The 23,800-nt window shown below is 36.1% G+C and overlaps 1 protein-coding gene across 4 annotated transcripts in view; it reads left to right on the top strand.

The window, feature by feature from the left end:
- Positions 1-259: 259 nt before the first annotated feature.
- The window catches only part of LOC109812054 (myosin-16), a 37,262-nt gene continuing 13,721 nt past the window's right edge, over positions 260-23,800 (top strand). For 3 of the 4 annotated variants that reach the window (XR_014427816.1, XM_020375921.2, XM_029274131.2), the window contains exons 1-12: positions 2,133-2,267; positions 3,191-3,334; positions 3,454-3,599; positions 3,673-3,829; positions 16,266-16,324; positions 17,306-17,465; positions 17,549-17,698; positions 17,807-17,943; positions 18,025-18,171; positions 22,597-22,698; positions 23,043-23,100; positions 23,189-23,290. Coding sequence is in view for 3 of the 4 variants with exons in the window: in XM_020375921.2 (XP_020231510.1) it covers positions 2,133-2,267; positions 3,191-3,334; positions 3,454-3,599; positions 3,673-3,829; positions 16,266-16,324; positions 17,306-17,465; positions 17,549-17,698; positions 17,807-17,943; positions 18,025-18,171; positions 22,597-22,698; positions 23,043-23,100; positions 23,189-23,290 (1,497 nt within the window). In the remaining variant the exon portion in view is untranslated. Of the gene's footprint in view, positions 606-2,132; positions 2,268-3,190; positions 3,335-3,453; positions 3,600-3,672; positions 3,830-16,265; positions 16,325-17,305; positions 17,466-17,548; positions 17,699-17,806; positions 17,944-18,024; positions 18,172-22,596; positions 22,699-23,042; positions 23,101-23,188; positions 23,291-23,800 lie in introns of those variants that run through there. The other variant, XM_020375922.3, reaches the window with a different exon arrangement.

Below are 23,800 nucleotides of genomic sequence, written 5' to 3'. Positions count from 1 at the left end.
ATTACTTAGAAGTTGAGTCAGTTGTTTATAAACATTTTTATCTCCTTAACTTACCAATATATTTTTTTAAAGATAAAATCTTAATGATTTATCGAGTACCAAAGTAGATTAAATTAACCAAATTAACGAAATTCATATATGAATGTTTATTTAAATAATAATTTAAATAACAAGAGTTGAATCATAAATTAATTAAGCATTTAGGTTATTTATAAATATATAAAATAAAGATATTTTTGTTGAGTAAGTTTGACAATTCATACAAAGAAACGGTATGGTTGGTACCCGCGAAGTCCATGCGGCGAGTAGAGGAGAGGAGAGGGAAGAGTGCGAGCGAGGCACAAGAATGTCCACAAGCATGGCGATTTTGCAGGGCCTTCGGACATTTCCGCTCTCACCAAACCATCATCACTCCCCCAATCCCGCAACACAAAGACGAACAAAACTCCCGAATTCCTCTTCTCTTCATTCTCCCGCAACCGCAACCGCAACCGATTCCGATCTGTTCAAAACGCGCGCTCCTTCAAATGATTCAGCGCCGTTGCAAAGTGTCCGCACCTGTGTGACTCCTCTTCAGCTAACCTTCATATTCTCAGAAGACAATGGTATGGACGGTTATCGCTTATTCCGATTTCGCTCGTTCATAATTGCGGATTCCGATCTTTGTTAGCTACGCATGTAATGTGATTTCGAAATTACTCGATTAGAGATTTTATGATTCATAAGTAATGGTGACTTCCGACATTGATAGGGATAATAAAGGAACTGGTATCAAACCTGGAAAATGAGAGTGAGATGTGGTATTTTATGTACTTCTATTCTGACTGAGATGCTCTTCTGAATGAATAATGGGAAGGATAGTGCATTTTAGTGTCCGATGTATGTTGGAAACGATATACAGTTATACACGGCAATATAAAGAGTATCGTTGTGCTAATGCTAATGATGATAATTTGTTTTGGAATGCCGAATAAAAAAGTTGATGAGGAAATCAGTCAGAAGATAGGTTTCGTATGTATCTCAAGTCTCAACAACTTGGTGAGACTTGAATATCCTTTTTTCTTCCAACTAGATGTGAATTTCTACCGACTAATAATTTCTATTGAGGTCTAAAATAATGTTTTAGGTAATTAAAGAATATACCGAGTTGGGGGGAGACGGGGTTGGTAAAAGAGAACCGAGGTTTGTGAATGGAATTTCTGCCAACATTAGGTGGGATTGTGTGCCAATATTATGCCCACATTCTCCCTGTGTGTGTATAATCTGAATATTGAATTTTGGTTTGTTTTAAGACTAGTGCTGTGTTAGTTACTCTGAGGATTAAAGGGTTACTAGGGAGTAGGGAGAAAGAGGCACTATTTGCCTCTATATGTTTATTCAAAAAATAAAAATAAAATATAAACAGAACTAATACAATTTACATAATAATAGGTGATTTGTAATTGGAAGGTGAGTGGTTTGGGATAGTTATAGGAATAAAATAGTCCAAAGGAATATGTATACAAAAAAGAAACACCCCTTTTATTATACATTATACATTTATACATATAGATAAAGTAAATACAAAAAATGAGATGACCTCAATAAATAATCGTGTCCACATTTTTTCTCTGTTTTACTTCAACCCATTTTCTTTTTAATTCGGTGTTTGAAACTTATTAGATTTGAGAATAGAAATTTCGCGCAAAATTTACTCAACCATCAAATGTCTCTTAACACATCTAATGGAATATAGCATAAATGATAAAATAGACTTTAAAATCCATATAGCTCGGACCAGATAATGTTGTTTTTGTTATCGGATGTTCCTTATGAAAGATAATTCGGAGTTGCTCACCAAAATAAAAGATACGTCAGAGTTCATACACAGGAAATTGACCATTTTTTACTCTGATGGGCATTTACCTTCATATGTTGGTTGATACTGATAAAAACTGGAAGGTTATTTCAAGTCAACTAAATGGAATGACATGCAGATTGCTTCTGCAAATAATTAATCAATCATCTTGGAATTTTGTATATTTTTCTTGGCTTTACATATTTTCCTTGCCAAGAAATAGAAACATGAATGTTTACTTTTTTAAATATGTTGTTGTAATCAAGAACTTTCTTAATGCTTTTAATTACAAATGATGCAGGGGATTCCAGAAAACATAGTTGTTGGTTCTCATGTCTGGGTTGGAGATCCAGAACTAGTTTGGGTTGATGGACAAGTACTGAATATTAATGGAGAAGAAGCTGAAATCCAAACTAGTAATGAGAAGAAGGTAAATTGAGATGTTTTACAAGTCACAGCCTTTCAATCTTAATCTCTAGTTCCACTTTGTATTGTAGTTTTTAAGGATTCTAGATATTTGAACTTCCTTCATTTTGTGTTTTTGACATGTTATGTATTATTTTTTAAAAATATGTATATTTGCAATGATTTCTTGAGGATGATTTTGTCCTTAAGATTCTTAGCAAAGGGTAGACTAGAAAAAATTAATATCTGTGAAAATATGCTCTTTAACATTTTCTGTCAACATCTTCAGGGCAGGACATCATTAGTCCTTAGTTATAAAAGAAAGATTTAAGTTCCATAAAAACTTTTTTATGTTCTTATGGAATATAGGAATCATACTAGTTAATTTGCACATTATCTGTGGTTTGTAGGGCCCTCCTCCAGTGTCTAATATCTTTTCTTTTCTCTAGTCCTTCTCTGTGGGAAACAGTTAGTTTCAGAGCTTTAGAAGAGTAGAAGGGGATGCCTTAAACAGTGCAAGAAAGAAAGGAAAGTCTAAGTTGTTGTCCCATTGTTATATTAGTAAATATTTAACAATGAATTTAGAGAGAACACATATACTGGCTGTCTTGAATTTGAGATACTTAACATGTCAGTCTCTATTTCTATTAAAATTGTGGTTGATTTTGACTATGAGAAATACATATCCAAGGACTTCAAAACCATTCTGTGATTATGCAGCTAAGAATTATGTCTCTTCTTATTTCTTAAGAACTATAAGCTTATAAAAATGCAAACTAAGAACTTCTTTGGAGACATCTATTTAAGCTCTTAATGCTGTCTATAGACACTATGTACAATGAGACTCAGAATGCAACTGATTTTACGCCACATTAGCAACATTGCTGCACCCATGTGTGATCATGTAATCTGGATTAATTATCTTCTATTTTGTTTCCATGTCACTAGGTTGTTTCCCTTGTGTCAAAATTATATCCCAAGGATGTGGATGTGCCTACTGATGGAGTTGATGACATGACCAAGCTTGCTTATTTGCATGAGCCAGGAGTGCTACATAATTTGGAAACTAGATACATGATGAATGAAATATATGTAAGATTACCCCCACATTCAGTTTAAAAATAACAGAGTGTTCTCCTATGCAGAAGACAAAAACTTAAACTACAGCTATGTATGGACATCTCTTTTATAATAATTTGATATCATGGCAGACTTATACTGGCAATATTCTCATTGCAATCAATCCCTTCCAAAGTCTTTCACACCTGTATGATACTGATGTGATGCAAAGATACAAGGGAGCAACAATTGCAGACTTGAGCCCACATGTTTTTGCTATTGCTGAAGCAGCATATAGGTGAGATTTTCCTGCTTTTACTTTCAGTTTTTATTTTTCAAATGGTATTCTTATTGCTGATTGTTTAAATTAGGGCAATGATTAATGAGGAGAAAAGCAACTGTATCCTGGTTAGTGGTGAGAGTGGTGCTGGTAAGACAGAAACCACCAAAATGCTTATGCGGTACCTGGCATATTTAGGTGGTAACGCGGCATCTGAAGGGCGAACTGTTGAACAACAAGTTCTAGAAGTAAGAAGGTTATCTAACTCCAGATTATGGTTGCTATTGTTTCTACTTGTTTAGGTGTGGGTGTGACTTATACTGAGACATTGTTTAAACCTGTTTGCATGCTCTTGCTCTTGGCCAAAGTAAGAACAACGTATTGATGTCTGGAAACTTAGTGCCATAGACACTTAAAAGAACAAGAATGAGGACATTTAAAGAACAATTATGAGGACCAACTATATTACCCTCTAGTCATTTTCGAGTGGTAAATGAAAAAAATGAATTCAAATGTGAAGATAATTTGGCATAATTAACATCTATTAGCTAATTAATTAATGATTTTCATTTATCGCTAATATTTCTTTATGGCACTTGAGATTTGAATTGTGGCAAAAACAGTGAGAAACTTTCTCAGCTGGAATATTATATATATAAGATCAGAACAAGTACAAAATCAAGAAAGCAAGGCTACAACCTATGGCCCTTAACCCTTATGTTAGAAAGGGCCAAAAAACAGCTTTTATAAAGCTGTACAACATATAACAAACAATTATTTTAACACTCCCCTTCAAGCTGGAGCATATATATTGTATGCACCAAGCTTGTAACATATAAAATGAATCCTAGATCTTCTTAAAGACTTAGTTAGAATCTCTGCAAGCTGGTCATTAGAGCTGATAAACTCGGTAATAAGTTCCTTGGACAGCAGTTTCTCTCGAACGAAATGACAATTAATCTTTGTGTTTGATTTTCTCATGAAACACTGGATTGGAGGCAATATGAAAGGCTGACTGATTATCACAGTACAACTTCATCTGCTTAACTTCACAAAATTTTAACTCTTGAAGGAGTTAATCCACATAAGTTCACAAGTAGGAAGAGCCATAGATCTATATTCAACTTTTGTAGTGGATCAGGCCATCAGGCAACAATGCCTTGTTTCTTGCTCTTCCAAGAAACAATATTTCCTCTAATGAAAACACAATATCCAGTGGTGGATCTCCTGTTTATGGGACAACCAGCCCAATTTGCATCACAATACCCCAAGACTTGAGTATTTCCCTTATCCTCATACAACAATGCTTGTCTTGGAGCCCTATCTGAGAATGTGAATCACAAGATTCCAATGGTCAATGTGAGGATTTTGCATGAATTGACTAACAACTCCAACTGCAAATGAAATATTAGATCTCGTAATAGTGAGATAAATGAGTTTTTCCACCAGCCTTCTGTATCTCTATGGATCTAAAAAAATTTCACCTTGGTCTATTATTAGCTTTTGATTTGGATCCATAAGACTATCAATTGGCCTGCAAATTTCCAAACTTGTCTCTTTCAAAATATCAAGAGCATATTTTCTTTGTAAAATTACAACACCTTCCTTTGATTGAGTCACTTCAATATCAAGAAAGTATTTCAGACAACCAGGGTCTTTAGTATGAAAATGGCTGAATAAATGCTCTTTTAGTTGAGAAATCCTTGTAGCACCATTTTCTGTAATAACTATATCATCAACATAGACCGTTAAATAAACACACTTCCTAACTGAATGACAATGAAAAAATGAATGAGCTGCCTCACTTCATTTCGATCTAAAAATTTTCACAATATGACTAAATTTACCAAACCAAGCTCGGAGTGATTGTTTCAATCCATACAAAGACCGATGCATTTTACAAACTAGACCACACTCTCCTTGAGCAACAAATCCAGGATGTTGTTCCATGTAAATCTCTTCCTCAAAGTCACCATGGAGGAAGGAAATTTTAATGTCAAGTTGGTGGAGTGACCAATGACAAATAGCCGCCATGGTAAGGAAAAGCCAAACTGTGCTGATCTTAGCCATAGGAGAAAAGGTATTACAATAATCAAGACCATAAATTTGCATGTATCCCTTGGTTATCAATTGAGCTTTAAGGTGATCAACTTCGTCACTAGGTCCAACTTTAACAACATAGACCCATCTACAACTGTCAATTTTCTTTCTAGGGGGAAGAGGGACAAGCTCCCACGTGCCATTGTGTGTAAGAGCCAACATTTCATCAATCATGGCTTGTCATCATTCAAAATGATCAAGTGCCTCGTTGATAGTTTTAGGAACAGTAGTAGACTATAAAGAGAAAACAAAAGAAAAGTATGAAGGAGATAGGCAATGATAACTCAAAAAAATTATAAATAGGATGAGGATTATGAGTAGACCATATTCCTTTTTAAATAGAAATGGGCCAATCTGAATTGGAGTCATGAGAAGGCATGGAGGATGAAGGACCCGTGGTATGGGACACTGTTGGAGGAGGATCTGAATCACGAGAGTCTTAAGCTTGTTCTGTCCCGCGTTGATATGTAATGGGGGTGGGTGGAATAACTTCAGCAGAATCATAAGTATGAGAGTGAGGCGGATTCTCATCTTGGTTGGAGTTAGAGGGAGTGAGAATCATGAACGGTCCAGAGAATTTGAAGAACCTGTTGAACAGAAATAGGATTGTCCATGGAGGATGAGAAAAAAGGTGTGTCCTTAAAGAAGGTAACATCAACAGACATATAATACCTTATGGTAGTAGGAAAATAACATTTGTATCCTTTCTGAAGGCGAGAATATCTTAGAAAAACACATTTAATAGCCTTTGCAGAAAGTTTGTCTAAATCTGGAGAAACATTATGAACAAAACAAGTATAACCAGACATCTAGGAGAGACATGAAATAATGGGTCATTCGGAAAAATGATAGAGTGAGGAATTTGATTTTCAAGAGAGGAAGAGGGCGTTATATTTATTAAAAAACAATCAATGAGGGCTACATCTCCCCAATGATGTACAGGAACATTCGTATTAATATTAGGGAGCGTGTAGTTTCAATGAGATGTCTATTCTTCCTTTCCACTATGCCATTTTGTTGTGGTGTGTGAGGACATGTGGATTGATGTAAAATACCCTGTGAGGATAAAAAAAAAGTTTAGTAGAAAAATATTCTTTATATTGTCACTTCTAAAGATTTTAATTACCTTGCCAAATTGGTTCCTAATCTCATTAAAGAAAGACCTGAATATAGATAAAAGTTCACATCTATCTTTCATTAAATAAACCCAAGTAAATCGAGAGAATTCATCAATGAAGATTACAAAACATCTAAAACCAAAAGATGTGACATGGCTTGGTCCCCAAATGTTCGAATGAATGGTAGAGAAAATCTAGTTACATCTTTTTTTAGTTTGTTTAGGAAATGATGACCTAACACATTTTCCTAATTGACACGATTAACATTTCAAAACTGGAAGTTGCTTAAGACTAGGAACCATTATCTTCAATTTTGCTAAACTTGGGTGATCCAAACGATCATGCAAAAACTTTGGTGCTGAAGTTGCAAAACAGGACACAGGTGGGTTGGTTTCTAGGTAATAAAGGCCTCGTGATTCATGTCCTTCGCCAAACAGACGGTTTGTACCATGTTCTAGTATGACAAAGGAATTAGTATCAAATGTTACTTAACAATTTAATGAACGAGTTAATTGACTTAGAAAGATTAAGTTATAAGGACAATGAGAGATGGGTAAAATAGAATTTAATTTTAAAGTAGACAAAGGAACTTGACCAGTTCCTTGAGATGCAACTTTGGACTCATTTGGCTACAATAACAAGATGAGGAACTTTTAGAGAAGAGATGTATGAGAATAAGGAACTATTATCAGAAATGTGGTTAGAGGCACTTGAGTCAAGTCTCCTTGAACCATGACCTTCCACAAATTGAGAAATACATGCTGTTGAAACACTTGGCATAGAAGAAGATTGGGCTTGACTGCTAGATTTTTCAAATTTAAACCTCAAATATTCCTGGTACTCCTCATCAAAAAACTTGGAATTTGATTTTTTAGATTTAGACACATGGGCTGCCTTGTCACGAAAACTATGCAAGGAGTAGCAATTTTCTTGTGTATGACCAATATGTACACTGGCAACATCCACTTCTGCCACCACGTCTTCCTCAGTTGCTACGTCCTCCTTTTCCATGAGGTGCTACCATTGCTGAAGTTTCAATAGTTTTAGCTGGGTTTTCATCTTTCACTTAGGTAGGAACACGAAGAAGTCTAGTAACTAAGCTGTCCATGAAAGAGATTTGATCATCAGTCAGAATTTGATCATGCACTTGATCAAAATTTGAATGTAAAATTCTCAAAATTAGAACCATATATAACTTATCAAGTTTTTTGTTGAAGTTCTCTAATGAGTCTGTCACAAAAAACTTTTTAGTTCTTGTTGAGAGAAATGGTAAATGTGAAGAACATTTCCTTGTGTATTGCAAAGCAAAAGATATGTTTATATACAAAGTAGTGGGCCTAGGCCCATGAGATAAAACTATATCTAACAATCCCCCTCAAGCTGGTGTATATAGATCATATGCACCAAGCTTGTTACAAATATAATCAATCCTAGGACCTTATAATGATTTGGTGAATACATCTGCCAACTGATTAGTAGAGTTAACAAACTGAGTAGTAATGTTCCCAAATAAAATCTTCTCACGAATTAAGTGACGATCTATTTCAATGTGTTTGGTCCTCTCGTGAAATATTGGATTTGAGGCAATATGAAGGGCAACTTGGTTATTACATATGAAAGTCATCTGTGTAACTTCGCCAAATCTCAGTTCTTTAAGCAATTGTTTGAGCCAAATAAGTTCACAAGTGGAAAAGGCCATAGTACGATATTCTGCTTCTGCACTAGATCTTGCCACTACATTTTGCTTCTTACTTTTCCAGGAAATCAAGTTATCACTAATAAAGACACAATAACCTGAGGTGGATCTCCTGTGGGAGAGCCTGCCCAATTTGCATCTGAGTACCCCACAACTTGAGTATGATTGTTGTAGCCATATAATAAACCTTTTCCTGGAGCACCTTTAATATACTTGAGAATGCGGATGACTGCATTCCAATGTCCTACACATGGAGAATTGAGAAATTGACTCACCACACTAACTGCAAAAGAGATGTCAGGACGAGTTACCGTGAAATAATTCAATTTCCCAACCAATCTTCTGTACCTCTCAGGATTTGAGAAAGGCTCCCCTTGACTTGGTAGAAGTTTAGCATTGGGATCCGTAGGTGTATCAACAGGCTTGGAACTCATGGAATCCATTAGCCTAGTTTCCTCTAAAATATCCAATGCATACTTTCTTTGAGATATTACAATTCCATTTTTAGATTGCGCTACCTCAATCTCCAAGAAATATCTAAGTTTACCAAGGTCTTTTGTCTGAAAGTGATGGCAAAGATGTTGTTTTATCTGAGAAATGCCATGATGATCACTGCCAGTAAGAACAATATCATCAACATACACTATCAAGTAGATGCACCCAGCAGTGGAATGTTGATAAAAAACAAAATGATCAGGTTTGCTTCGAGTCATACTAAACTGATGGACTATGGTACTAAATCTACCAAACCATGCCCTTGGAGACTTCTTAAGACCATAAAGTGATTTGCGAAGACGACATACCAAATTGGAAGACTCTCCCTGAGCAACAAACCCAGGAGGTTGCTCCATATAAATTTCCTCTAGCAAATCCCATGAAGAAAGACATTTTTAACATCCAGTTGATAGAGAGGCCAACGGCGAAGAGCAACCATGACTAAGAATAATCTAATTGAGGCCATCTTGGCAACGGGGGAGAAAGTGTCTCCATAGTCTATTCCAAAAATTTGAGTATAACCTTTGGCGACCAAACGAGCTTTGAGTCGATCAATGGTGCCATCAGAGCTAACCTTGACCGTAAAGATCCATCGACATCCAACCATAGACTTCCTTGGAGGCAAAGAAACAATCATGTCTTGTCTCCAACCAGGGTGGACTAAGGCATCACCTACAATTTTAGGAATAGACACCGAGGAAAGAGAAGAGAGACAAGTATATTGGAATGGGGATAACCGGTGATAACTCAGAGTAATATAATGAGGAGAATGATTACGAGTAGAACGATTACCTTTTCGGAGGGCAATAGGGAGGTCAGACTCAAGTGGTTGGGCCGGAGGGGACGAAGGTGGTGGTATCGAAGTAGAGTCAGTAGGGGGCCCAGTGGGAAGGCGGGAGCGTTGCCGACGATGATAAACTTGAAGTGGAGGTGGAGGTGGTGGGTCGGGTGACACAGTAGACACAGGAGGAGTATCAAAGACAAGAGGGGTGGTTGAATGGTCAAGGATAGGTGCAGGAGAAGAGGAAGTAGATGGAAAAAACTTATCAAGTTTTTTGTTGACCTCCTCCAATGAGTCTGCCACAAAAAACTTTTTAGTTCTTGTTGAGAGAAATGGTAAATGTGAAGAACATTTCCTTGTGTATTGCAAAACAAAAGATATGTTTATATACAAAGTAGTGGGCCTAAGCCCATGAGATAAAACTATATCTAACAGTTCTTTTATTGCAGCTCAGGCTTTAGCTACATGGGAGACCATGTAATGGCTGGTTTGTTTGAGAGAAGCTACTCTTTGGGTTGCATCAAAAATACATTGAATGTCATTAGCAAAAATATCTTGGGCGTCCTTCCAAAAGGAATGACATGTCTTAAATGATCTTATTAGTATCTCTAACAACGCATAGTTTAAAGTCAAGTTTTTGCTATTGTGAGTTGTGTTCAGTAGGAATAGCATTGGCTTCCTTATCTAAATGGTCATGATATCCTTTGACCAAGGAATCACAACTCCACCGAGGTAGGTCAGGACAAATAGTTTTTCCAATTCTGTTTTGTAATGGTAATGGTAGGAGTACCAGAAAAGGGATAGGACCTGCGAAGGCCATTTCAATGACAAGGATGAAGGAGAAGAATGTGACCATCACGACCCACACTTCCAAGTAGGTCAAACTTGACAATTGAGGGCAAAAACGCGATCAAAAGGAGTTGATGAAGCTTCTATAAGTGGTTCGACAAGATTTGGATAGGCAAAGGGCAGTGCGTAAGATTCACGCCCTGGACAGGGCATTGAAGAAGATTGGCGCATGAGAGAGTGTGCTTCGGTATTAGGGCACGCAACTTTCTAGGTTCGGTTGCACTCCTCAAAGTGCACCTAACTGAGTTGAGTTCGTCATAGAAATAGGTGGTGGACGACAACTAATGGTAGCTTGCGGCAATAGACAGTGATGGACCGGTAACTTAAGTAGACAAAGCGGGATCTAACCCATTCTGATACCAACTTGAGATTTGAATTGTGGCAAAATCAGAGAGAAACTTTCTCAGTTGGAATATTATATATATACATATATATATATATATAATATCAAAAAAGTACAAAATCAAGAAAAAAGGCTACAACCTATGGTCTTTAACCCTTAAGTTAGATAGGGCCAAAAAGTAGCTTTTATAAAGCTATACAACATATAATAAACAATTTTTTAACAATGGCTAATGTATAACCTCATGCTATTGCATCATTTGAGAAACACATCACATGATTTTTTTTTAATTTTTTTATTATTATAAATTTAACGGGTCATTTCAAGTTGTTGGGAGAGTCTGTGTGTATAACTTACACATTAGAGAGTATTATTTATAGAATGAGTAATGAATACAAGGTTCTTCCATATTTCCTTTATTACATAAGGATATAGTTATCTTGTATTAAAGAAATTTCAAAGAGAATGGAAGATATTATTGATTGTAAACTTGAATTATGAAATACAAGATGTGAGCAACTATGTATAGTTGCTGAAGTGTAAGAGACAAGCTATCAAGCTAGTAGCTTACATGATAAGCTAGCTAACTAATAACTAATTTGTGTCACTTTCAGTTACATTAGAAACACTTACAAAGAAAAATATAATACAATAGTAAATAAAAAAGAAGAGTAAAATCCTATACTCTAATACCCCTCACAAGCTTAGCAGTGAGAGATCTAAAGGAATCAGCCACTTTGAGCTTAGGCCTAAGAAGCTAAAACCGAGTGGGAGAGCGTTAGATACTAATCAACAACTAGGACACGAATCACTTAAAGTTGCTTGCTTAGAAACTTCCGATGAATAAAAGTGTTAGACAAGTTGCCTCATATAACTTAAGAGGTGGGGGGGGGGGGGTGAATTAAGTTTTCTAATTATACCTCTTTTAAAGATTTTCAAACTACTTTCTTATAAATTCAATTTCCTTGGTAAAATCTATATGTAGAAAATGAAGATGCACACTTAAAGACAATTAAAAGGAATAATTAAAAGAGTAAGGAGAAGGAATTGCAAACTCAATTTTATACTGGTTCGGCCAATCCTGCCTACGTCCAGTCCTTAAGTCTCCAACTTGAGATTTCACTATTCTTGTCATTCTTACAAGACTTGAATCCTTCAACACCTTGGAATTTCCTTTCCTCGTGTTGAGATCCAAAAACACCTAAGAGAAAAACACTTTCTCCTTTATAGACTGAATGATAGAATGAGTTTAACGGAATATCTCTCTTGAAGAGTAGGTATTACAATATGATGATCCTTACAGAACTCTTAAAGAATTTGCAAGTGATTATGGCCAAGGAGTTTTTGTAATTGTTTTTCACACTTGAGTTCATAACTTCTTTAAAGAAAAATCATCTATATTTATAGATAAAAATCCCATGGTTGTATCTTTTCATGAAAAGGTGTAACTATTTGAATTCTTCTGAAAAGATATACTGGTAATCGATTATAAGGGTTTGGTAATCGATTACAACGGTTATAAATTTGAAAATAATTGAAATGTTGTATCTTAATATTTAAATTTTGAAGTTCCCTCTCCTGGTAATCGATTATAAGTGCTGATTATCGATTACCAGAACATATTGTTGCATTGTTTCAAAAACTTTTATGTAGAAAACTTCATATCAATAATTTCTTTCATAAATATCTTTTAAGAAATAATTTGAACTATTCTTTAAAGCTTTTGTTAAGTCTTTTGAAAATATTTTTACTTTCGAAAGATTCAAAAACTTGCTTAAATTTAAAGAGATTAAATTGGGGTTTTTGAAAACTTATTCTTAAGGTCAAGCATACTTGTAATTCTAAAAGATTCTTTTACATTTTTAGCTAAGTTGACAAGACTTATCTATGTAATACTTGAGATCTTGTTATTGCTTCAACTTGTTTTAGCTCAACCTTAAATCTTCTTCAATGCTTTATAATCACTTGGGCATCATCAAAACTTTTGTGCATAAAACCTTCCACAAAATGATAAGTCAAACTCCATATGTTTTGTGTGAGCATGTAGCATAGGATTATGAGCAAGGGAGACAGTACTGAGATTACCACATAGAATTTGAGGTGTAGTATGAGAAACTTTAAGTTCCTGTAGTAAGGTTTGAACCCAAATAGCTTTAGTAGTGACCATAGCTAGATTGCTACCTCTACACTATATCTGGCAAGCACTGTTTGTTTCTTGGACCACAAAGAAACATAGTTATTGATAGCGGCCATAGCGGCTGGTGGACCGGAGCAGAGTGGCTTCATGCTGCTATAAAAACCTTGGAGCGGAGTTGTTTTGTGTAGCAGTTGAAGCAGGTGAGATCGCAAAGGAGCGGAGCGACGCTATCTCGGTCTGGAGCGGTTTTGCAAAAAAAAAACAAAAATATCCTCAATAAATGAGGAGGGTATTTTTGCCCTTTCATTCGAATTTTCTTTTTTCTATTTAAGTGCGAAATAGTATGTATAGATCTTATATCTTGACCCATTGAGTGATTCACACTATCTTTTGCCCTAAGCATGTAACTTCCCTTCGCCCTCTCTTTCTCTGACGAACTACTTCTATAGTGATTTTTCGTCTTCTCCGACATTTCTCTGACGATTGTAATGGTTATCTCTTCTTTAAAGAGGATCAATGCATGAATTTAGAGATACTTTTATGTTTTTTTAGCTTTTATATATATTATTAATATTATTAATTATTTAATGTATATGAATATAATATTAGAATAGTGGTCATCCCGCCATTTGCAATACTGCTATCCCACTTTTGGGGTTGGCTGCTTCGTTCCGCAATCCAGGATTGATAACTATGCCAAGAAACCAGATTAGGACCAAGAAAAACAGTTGCACCTGAGATTGAGTGTCGATCATCAGGGTCAGATGCCCAGTCAGCATTGCAATAAGCTTGAAGATCGAATGGAGAGTGCAGTAGAGCATGTTTAATGGAAAGACCCCATGGGATAGTGCCTTTGAGATATTTGAGAATGCATTTAACAACTGTCCAATGTTGTTCAAGAGGTTGAGCCATAAATTGGCAGTCTTCAAAAACTAATTTCAGGTTTGGTATAAGAGAAGATATATACTTGGCTTCTAGGCCATTCTACAATTCACGGAGGCTATAAATGTCTGTCACTTGATGGAAAGATCTATATATCCAGAGTTTTGTTAAAAGAGCATAAATTTTCTTACATCCCATCACCAAGAAACATCATAGTTTCAATACCTCATATCCTTTCCCAACCTCAAACCATTAACCCTTCATCTACATCCTCCATATCCTCTATGAATACTACATTCGAATCTCAGCCAGATACACATCTTATATAACACAGATCAAAACACCAATACTGACAACACCTCCTCACCTAATATCTATACCATCTCTCATAACACTCACCCCTTGAAGACAAGATCAAAGTATGGAATATCATGTCCTAGACTTCAACCGACCCTTCTCTTAATCCACATAGAACCAACATCATCAACCAAACATGCCTTAGCCATTCCTGTATGGCTTGATGCTTTGAAAGTTGAATATAAAGCCTTGTTAAGAAACAATACAGGGTCCTTAGTTCCACTTCTATCGAACAAAAATATTATTGGGTGCAAATGGGTTTTCAGGTGAAGGAAAATTCTGATGGATCTATAAATAATTATAAAGCTAGATTGGTTGCCAAAGGATTTCTTCAAACTCCTAGTTTTGATTATAATGAAACTTCTTCCCCTGTCATCAAACATGTTACTGTTCACATCATCTTAACTTCAGTTGTATCAAATTGTTTGATGCTCAAGCAACTTGACATTAATAATGCCTGGGCTTCTTGAAGAACTAGTCTATATGGTTCAACCTCCTTGGTTTGAATCTAATGACAAGAAGCTGGTTGTATAACTCAACAAAGCTATATATGGCTTAAAATATAGACTAAAGCATACTCTTATACAATTTGTGTTTAAAGGCAACAAATGTGATCCCTCACTTTGTCTAGTCTGCTTATCTAAATGTTGTTTACATTCTTGTCTATGTGGATGACACAATTATTACAGGCAACAATCAAAACTTTATTGAATCACTATTCACTAAACTTAATTGCTTTTTCTTTTAAGGATCTTGAGAATCTGGATTATTTCCTTGGACTTGCGGTCAAACATCACTCTAATGGCTCTCTGACTCTTACTTGGTAAATACATCAGAGAGCTTCTTAACTTAACCAAGACGAATGAAGCAAATTCTATTTCTTCTCCTATGGTCAGTGGCTGCAAACGTACAAAAACTGGTTCAGATTATTTCAATGATCCTACATATTACAGATCTGTTGTTGGTGTTGTACAATATACCTCCATTGACTTGAAATTGGTTTTCAGTCAACAAGGTTTGCCAATTTATCGCTCAACCTCTTGAACTACATAGGCTTGTGGTAAAGCTGATTCTCAGATATATAAAAGGGACTATTTCTTGGGGTCTCTTTATCGATCCAACTCCTATGAACTCTCCTTTACACCTTCAAGCCTACTGTGATGCTGACTGGACCTCTGACCCAAATGATAGGCGATCTAATTCAGTTGTTGTTGTCTTTATTGGACCTAATCTTGTGTCTTGGTGGTCAAAGAAACAAATTGTTGTTGTCGGATCAAGTACTGACGCTGAATACAGTAGCTTAGCCCTTGCAACTTTTGAAGCTCATTGGATTCAAACTTCTTCAGGAGCTAACCTTATTATTTATAGAATGTGTCACAAATACAAGTATCATTTCTGTAATTACACAAAGATATAGCTAACCTATCACCTTTACACATTGATTCTGACATAAGTTCGAAATGGATCTAACCTTTTAGGACATTCTACAACATACTTATTGTAGCCACTTGATACTAGTAGAGTACATAACAGGCAGTTGATCAAGCAAATGAGGCTAATTTGATTAATTTCGAGAAAGTGCCAAATAGACTCACCATTTTTTTTATTTTTTATTTTTTTTATAATGTCTGGACTTTGGTTGTGATAAGATCATGAAGTAAACTAGTTCAACTTCCTCTTCTAGTATTTTTCACCTTTTGTTTTTCTTAATGTTTTGTAATCTTTATTGTATTCTCCTTCTCATAATTATTAATATTTTTCCTTATATATAAAATATGAATCCTTGCATTTTGTTTTCCTATTAGATAAAATTCTGGTTTTGATTACCCTCCTTTTGATAAGTCAATTAGTTTCTCTTTCATGGTTTATTGCTGGTGAAATTGAATTCATCACTCCCCTTTAATTTTTAAAATTGTATTGATGCAGTCAAATCCAGTTCTTGAAGCATTTGGTAATGCAAAAACTGTTAGAAATGACAATTCTAGGTAAGAGATTTCTGGTTATGCTCTATGATGCTTGGATTTTGACATGTTACGTTATGTGTTTGATACATATATCCTTTTTATAATATTTTCTTCAGCTCTATACATGCTTTTCCATGAATGTGATTTCTAGTATATGGTTTCTATTCATGTTAGTATCTTGTATAGGTAGAGGTTTTTGAATACTTTACTCATTTTTTCTTCAACTTTTAATTTTATCATCATTTACATACTTAATGTTTTTTACTTTGTCATTAATTTAGATGGAAAAAAATGTTCTTCATGGAAATGAAAGACTATTTTTTGTTGAAAAAATTATTGGGATCTATTTCTTCTTTTCATGTTATTTGTATTCACAGTCAGTAAGAAGTACTGGGCATCGTAAAGGTTCTTTCTCATTTATGTATTAGCAATTTTGTTGAAAAGAGAGAAACAAATATTTTCTGAACATGCTTGAGTGATAATTCTACTTTCTACCCCGCAGAATGAATTTATTTATATTCAAGAGAATTACAAAGATAATTAATGCCAAAACAATTTACAAGAGAACAATTAAGATACTACTACTTCCTATGATGAATTGAACCTAGCTATGCCAAGTATCTAGGCAACTTGGAAAAATAAACATTAAAGGAATTCCATTTCCAACATATTTCAATAGCAGGTACTCCCTCTGGACTTATATATAAACAAAAAATGTTTAAAATTTTTATACTGAGATAAAAACAAATTTAAACAAAATCAACCTTATTTAATGCTCTTAATCTAAAAATATCCCTAAGATGATAAATGGGAGCACTATCTACAATAAATGTGATTAAGGATATTTAGGAATTGTAGTGTATATTGTACATGAAATTGTGAAAGTTAAATGCATTTAACTAGCTTCCTTAATCTGTGTGAAATTATGTTATTTTGCTTATATATAGGTCCAAAAGGAGTAGTAGTTTCTTACCTACTTCTGTTTGTTTTATTTTCTTACAGCCGTTTTGGAAAATTTGTTGAGATTCAATTTGATAAGCGTGGAAGAATATCAGGTGCAGCCATTAGAACTTATCTGCTTGAGAAATCTCGGGTTTGCCAAGTCTCAGATCCTGAGCGTAACTATCACTGTTTCTACCTTCTCTGTGCTTCTCCTCCTGAGGTAGGCAAGTCAAAGCTTGATCTTCTATTCACCATTCTTCATGTCATTTATAATTTTATTGGCAGCATCCTTATTTTGTTTAGGAAAAGGAGAAATTTAAGTTGGGAGATCCTAGATCATTTCACTACCTTAATCAATCCAATTGCTATGACTTAGTTGGTGTTAATGCTGCTCAAGAGTATCTTAGCACAAAGAGAGCCATGGATATTGTGGGAATCAGTCAAGAGGAACAGGTATTACGATAAAACTTTGTTAGTGATTCTAATAATTCATTTAACTGCCTCTCCAAACAAAACTTATAAGTAAAATCAGAAATATATTTCCTTCCTTCCTCTTCTCAGGATGCAATTTTCAGAGTTGTAGCTTCTATTCTTCATCTTGGAAACATTAAGTTTGCAAAATCTGAAGACACTGATTCATCAGTTCTAGAAGATGAAGAATCCAAGTTTCATCTCCAAATAACGGCAGAACTTCTCATGTATGGCTGAATTTTGCTGTTATCATTTTGCAATATCTTTGTTTTAATATTATTTATCAATTGAATTTATTCATATTTCAGGTGTGATCCTGTTGCTTTGGAAGGTGCACTCCTTGAGCGTGTGATGGTTACGCCAGAAGAAATCATCAAGAGAAGTCTTGATCCTCTAGGTGCTGCAGTTAGCAGGGATGGTTTAGCCAAAATGCTATATTCTCGTTTATTTGACTGGTAATGTGGTTTTGTCACACACACACACACACACACATATATATATATATAATATCATCCAAGTCTGAAAGATTTCTTATTTCAATTTAGAAGGAATTATCAAAGACATGTTAAGATAATTCTATAAGATATAGTTTAGATATACTAGTTTATCTTCTCCTATTTTCTAGTTTAGTTTCCTTAGTCAGTTTTCTCTAAATCCCTAAACTTTAGGGATTGATTATTTTTTATGCCTATTTATTTTATTGTACCTATTCAGATTCTATAATAAGAAATTATTCATATTCAAGTTGGTACCAGAGCTCTCTGGTCTAGGAACCCTAATCCAGCCGCCAACATCTAGGGTTTCTAGGGTTTTCGAGTTTTGTTCGCGGTTGCCGGAGTTGACACCGCCTGCACACTCAGAGGTCATCGATCGGCCTCTCCGTCGAGAGCCACCGTCATCAGCCGTCTCACGCGCTCTCACGCGCAGTTCTTGTTGAGGAAGCTCGCCGGCGCGTGGGCTTCACGCGCCGCCCTCCCAGCCTCCGTTTGCGACGCGGTTCACTCCGTTGGACTCGCCGGCCCTCCCTCTTCTCGTTTTGACCCTTTTCAGGTTGTGGGTCACACTCTAGGTGGTCTGTTGGTGGTCGTTTGGTTGCGGCCTCGGAGTTCCGTGGTCGTTTGGTTGTTGTCTCGGAGTTTCGTGGTCGTTTGGTTGCTGACTCAGAGTTCCGTGGTTGATTGGTTGCTAACTCGGTGTTCCATGGTTGATTGTTTGCTGTTTCTGTGGCTTTTTGATTGAGGTTTTCTTTTGTTGTTTTTTCTCCTTTTTTTTTTCTCTTCATGGCTCAATCTCCAACTTCGGCTCTAGAGCTCAAGATTGAATCTGAGGGCAATCATCTAATCTCATTATCTACCGATGATTACAAAGAGTATCTTCAACTGAAGGCAACGCAACAAACCTCTTCCTCTGTCACTGTTGCTCACACTGATAATTCTACCGTCTGTCTCTCTCACTCTACGTTTATTGGACCTTGGGTTTTGGACTCTGGGGCTTTTGATCACCTAACTGGTAATGTCTCCCTTTTCCATAGCCTATCATCACCTAAAACTCCACATCATATCACTCTTGTAGATGGGTCAAAAGTCCAAGCCACTGGTATTGGCCAAATATCACCTACCCCTTCACTACCATTAAAATCTGTTTTACTAGTTCCTGGATGTCCTTTTAATTTGATTTCTATAAGTAAGTTGACTCGGTCACTAAATTGTGCCATAACCTTCACTTCCGATTCTTTCTTGATACAGGACCGGAATACGGGACAAACGATTGGAGTCGGATATGAATTACATGGTCTCTACTACCTTCAGTCTTCTACCTCTACCATATGTGCATCTATTGAGTCTCCTAGTTTAATTCATCGTCGCCTGGGTCATCCAAGCTTGAATAAATTAAAGAAAATGGTACCTCATCTCTCACGCTTGGAATCCTTAGAGTGTGAGTCATGTCAATTAGGGAAGCATGTTAGAACTTCTTTTCCTAAGAGTATTAATAGTCGAGCTGTGTCTTCCTTTGATGTCATTCATTCTGATGTTTGGGGCCCTAGTCGAGTTCCTTCTCTTTTAGGGCATAGGTATTACGTCACCTTTATTGATGATTTTTCTAGATGTACTTGGATATTTTTGATGAAAAATCGTTCTGAGTTATTCAATATTTTTCAAAGTTTCTATTCGGAGATCAAAACTCAATTTGGCAAAGTAATTCGGATTTTACGAAGTGACAATGCTAAAGAATATTTTTCAGATTGTTTCAAATCATTTATGACTTCCCATGACATTCTACATCAATCTAGTTGGCCTCATACACCTCAACAAAATGGTGTAGCTGAGCGAAAACATAGACATATTGTGGACACTGCTCGTACTCTTTTATTGAATGCCAATGCACCCCCAAAGTTGTGGGGAGATGCTGTACTTACTGCATGGTATTTAATAAATCGAATGCCATCCTTTGTCTTGAATGATCAAGTACCTCATTCCCTATTATACCCATTGGATCCCATTTATTCTGTTCATCCTCGTGTCTTTGGTTGTACTTGTTTTGTCCATGATCTTTTCTCAGGATGTGCTAAGTTGTCTGCTAGGGCTATCAAATGTGTGTTCTTAGGATACTCCCGTGTTCAAAAGGGGTACCATTGTTACTCTCCAGCTACACATCGGTTTTACACTAGTGCATATGTCTCTTTCTTTGAAAATACACCATATTTCGTTGCTACAGATGTCTCTTCGGTTGACTTAAATCTCCTTTCTCAGGTATTGCCTATTCCTCATTTTGATCCCGGTGTGCCTTCTACACCTACTACTTTAGAGGCACCAGAGATTCGTAGCACACCACCAGGGTTTGATCGTCCTCTACACCGATTTGGGATAACCTATGAGCGTCGGTCACATACTATTGTTCCTCCCAGTACTTCTACAACTGAGTGATGTGATTCTGCCCCTGCTCCAGTCTCCTTACCTACTCCGGCCCCACCTACCTCAGTTGACTTGCCCATTGCTCTTCGTAAAGGTAGTCGTTCTACTTGTAATCCTCATCCTATTTATAACTTTCTTTCATATCATCGTTTGTCTCCTACTTATTATGCTTTTATCTTTGCTATTTCCTCTATTACCATTCCCAAGACAGTACAGGAGGCCTTAACCCATCCAGGATGGCGACAAACAATGATTGATGAGATGGCAGCTTTAGACTCCAACCACACTTGGGTACTTGTCCCACCTCTGCCTAGAAAATCTGTTGTTGGTTGTCGGTGGGTATTTAATGTGAAAGTGGGCCCTGATGGACAGGTGGATAAATTGAAAGCTCGTCTTGTGGCTAAGGGATACACGCAAGTATATGGTTTGGATTACAGCGACACCTTCTCTCCAGTTGCGAAGATGGCCTCCGTTCGTCTCTTCTTAGCTATGGCTACTATGAGGCATTGGCCTTTGTTTCAATTAGACATCAAAAATGCCTTCTTACATGGTGATTTGGAGGAGGAGATTTATATGGATCAACCTCCTGGGTTTGTTGCTCAAGGGGGGTCTGGTCTTGTATGTAAATTACAAAAGTCTTTGTATGGCCTCAAACAATCACCTCGTGCTTGGTTTGGTCGGTTTAGCAAAGTTATACAGGAATTTGGAATGATCCGCTGCGAGACAGACCACTCTGTCTTCTTTAGACGCTCATCGACACATAGATTTATCTATCTTGTTGTTTATGTAGATGATATTGTGATTACAGGTGATGATCAGGAGGGCATCAAGGCTCTGAAGCAACACTTATTTAAACACTTTCAAACTAAGGATTTAGGTCCCCTACGTTATTTCCTTGGGATTGAGGTCGCTCAGTCAAAGTCCAGAATTGCTATTTCTCAGAGAAAATATGCCCTTGATATTCTAGAAGAGACCGGACTTACAGATTGTAAGCCAGTTGATACTCCCATGGATCCTAATGTAAAGCTTATGCCTAATCAGGGGGAGCCTTATCCTGACCCAGGGAGATATCGGAGATTAGTGGGAAAATTGAATTATCTCACCATGACCAGACCTGATATATACTTTCCTGTCAGTGTTGTAAGTCAGTTTCTTAACTCTCCCTGTGAGAGTCATTGGCTTGCAGTTGTTCGAATCCTTAAATACATCAAAAGATCACCAGGAAAAGGACTTGTTTACAATGATAGAGGACACACAGACATTGTTGGATATTCAGATGCAGATTGGGTAGGTGGTGCAAGTGATAGGCGGTCAACATCAGGCTATTGTGTCTTCATGGGTGGTAATCTTGTCTCATGGAAGAGTAAAAAGCAAAGTGTTGTTGCACGTTCAAGTACAGAAGCAGAATATCGTGCTATGGCTCACACCACATGTGAGCTCTTGTGGCTAAAATTCTTAATTCAAGAGTTGCAGTTTTGCAATGTTGGTCATATGGAACTAGTTTGTGATAACCAATCAGCTTTATACCTCTCCTCTAATCCAATTTTTCATGAGAGAACAAAGCATATAGAGGTTGACTGCCATTTCATCAGAGAAAAGATCCTCTCCGGTATCATCAAGACCACCTCAGTTTGCTCCAAGGATCAACTTGCAGATATCTTTACTAAATCTTTACGAGGTCCTAGGATAACATATATATGTAACAAGCTAGATGCATATGATATATATGCTCCAGCTTGAGGGGGAGTGTTAAGATAATTCTATAAGATATAGTTTAGATATACTAGTTTATCTTCTCCTATTTTCTAGTTTAGTTTCCTTAGTCAGTTTTATCTAAATCCCTAAACTTTAGGGATTGATTATGTTTTATGCCTATTTATTTTATTGTATCTATTCAGATTCTATAATAAGAAATTATTCATATTCAAGTGACATCAAATACAATTATGTGTTTTTTGTTATGTCCAGGTTAGTCCATAAAATTAATAGCTCCATTGGGCAGGATCCTAGCTCAAAATGTCTCATTGGCGTTCTTGACATATATGGCTTTGAAAGCTTTCAAACAAATAGGTGAGAGTATTTTTATTTATTTTTTTATTGCATGTAATCTTGTTATTGTATGTTTGCATACTTTAATTTAGGAAGAAAAAGAAGCATTTGCACAATACAAAAAATGTCTCATATTTGTTAACAAAAAAACATGCACACAATTTCCATTCATATTTATTTGTTAATGCATTTATACTTCACCATGCTTAGGTGGGTTGATTTCCTTATTCTTAAAATAACCCTTCTCCTTCAATACCATTAATATTTTGAGTTGGAAAAGACATTTTCAAACAAGCTCTCCCTTTCATTTTGCTGCTTTAGTAAATAAGATAAACCAATGCTGATATGTGATTCCCTCATTGTAGTTTTGAGCAGTTTTGTATAAATTTCACAAATGAAAAGCTGCAGCAACACTTCAACCAGGTATGAGGTTAGTTTTTCATATATTTGACAACTTCAATTGTGAGATTTTTCTCTTAACATTCAATCTGATGTCAACGATGTGCTGCAGCATGTGTTTAAGATGGAGCAAGAGGAATACACAAAACAAGGGATTGACTGGAGCTACTTAGAATTTGTAGATAATCAAGATGTACTGGATCTCATTGAAAAGGTTTCTGCAAACTTTTAGTCTGTGCTCAGTATTTATTAAAGGAACTTGTGAAAGCATACTCTATAGGTTTGCCTTTTTTTTATTTTATGAAGTACTATTTTTGGAATTCAAAGGCAAACAATTGCTGAACCACATTTCTAATCCAAGGACCATTGCCAAATTTAATACAATTGTTAGCTGCTATACATGAATATAGTTTGTTTCTAGTCATTTAGTTGGAGCAAATCTTGATTCGTTGTGGTGTTCAACTCTTCCTACTTAAGGGTGTCAAGTTTCACAAAAACTTAAACTTAGGTAAAGGCCTGGAAGCCCAAAAATGGATTTTATATTGTGAATACGCCTCCTATGAGCCTTATAAATGTTTGAATTGTGGACAACTGCTTAGGCCCATTTTACTTTTTTGCTTAAATTTAGCTTAATCATGAAGAACAGGCACACCAAGGATTAAACACTTGGTCGTAGAAGCTTTTGAGTTGTTAAGAATCAAATATCCTACAATCTTTGGTATGC

Source organism: Cajanus cajan, chromosome 7 (genome assembly GCF_000230855.2).
Source record: "Cajanus cajan strain Asha chromosome 7, NIPB_CcT2T_4, whole genome shotgun sequence".
In the NCBI taxonomy this organism is placed as follows: Eukaryota; Viridiplantae; Streptophyta; class Magnoliopsida; order Fabales; family Fabaceae; genus Cajanus; species Cajanus cajan.
Note: the sequence above shows the minus strand (reverse complement) of the source record. Positions and strands in the feature narration are given on the sequence as shown.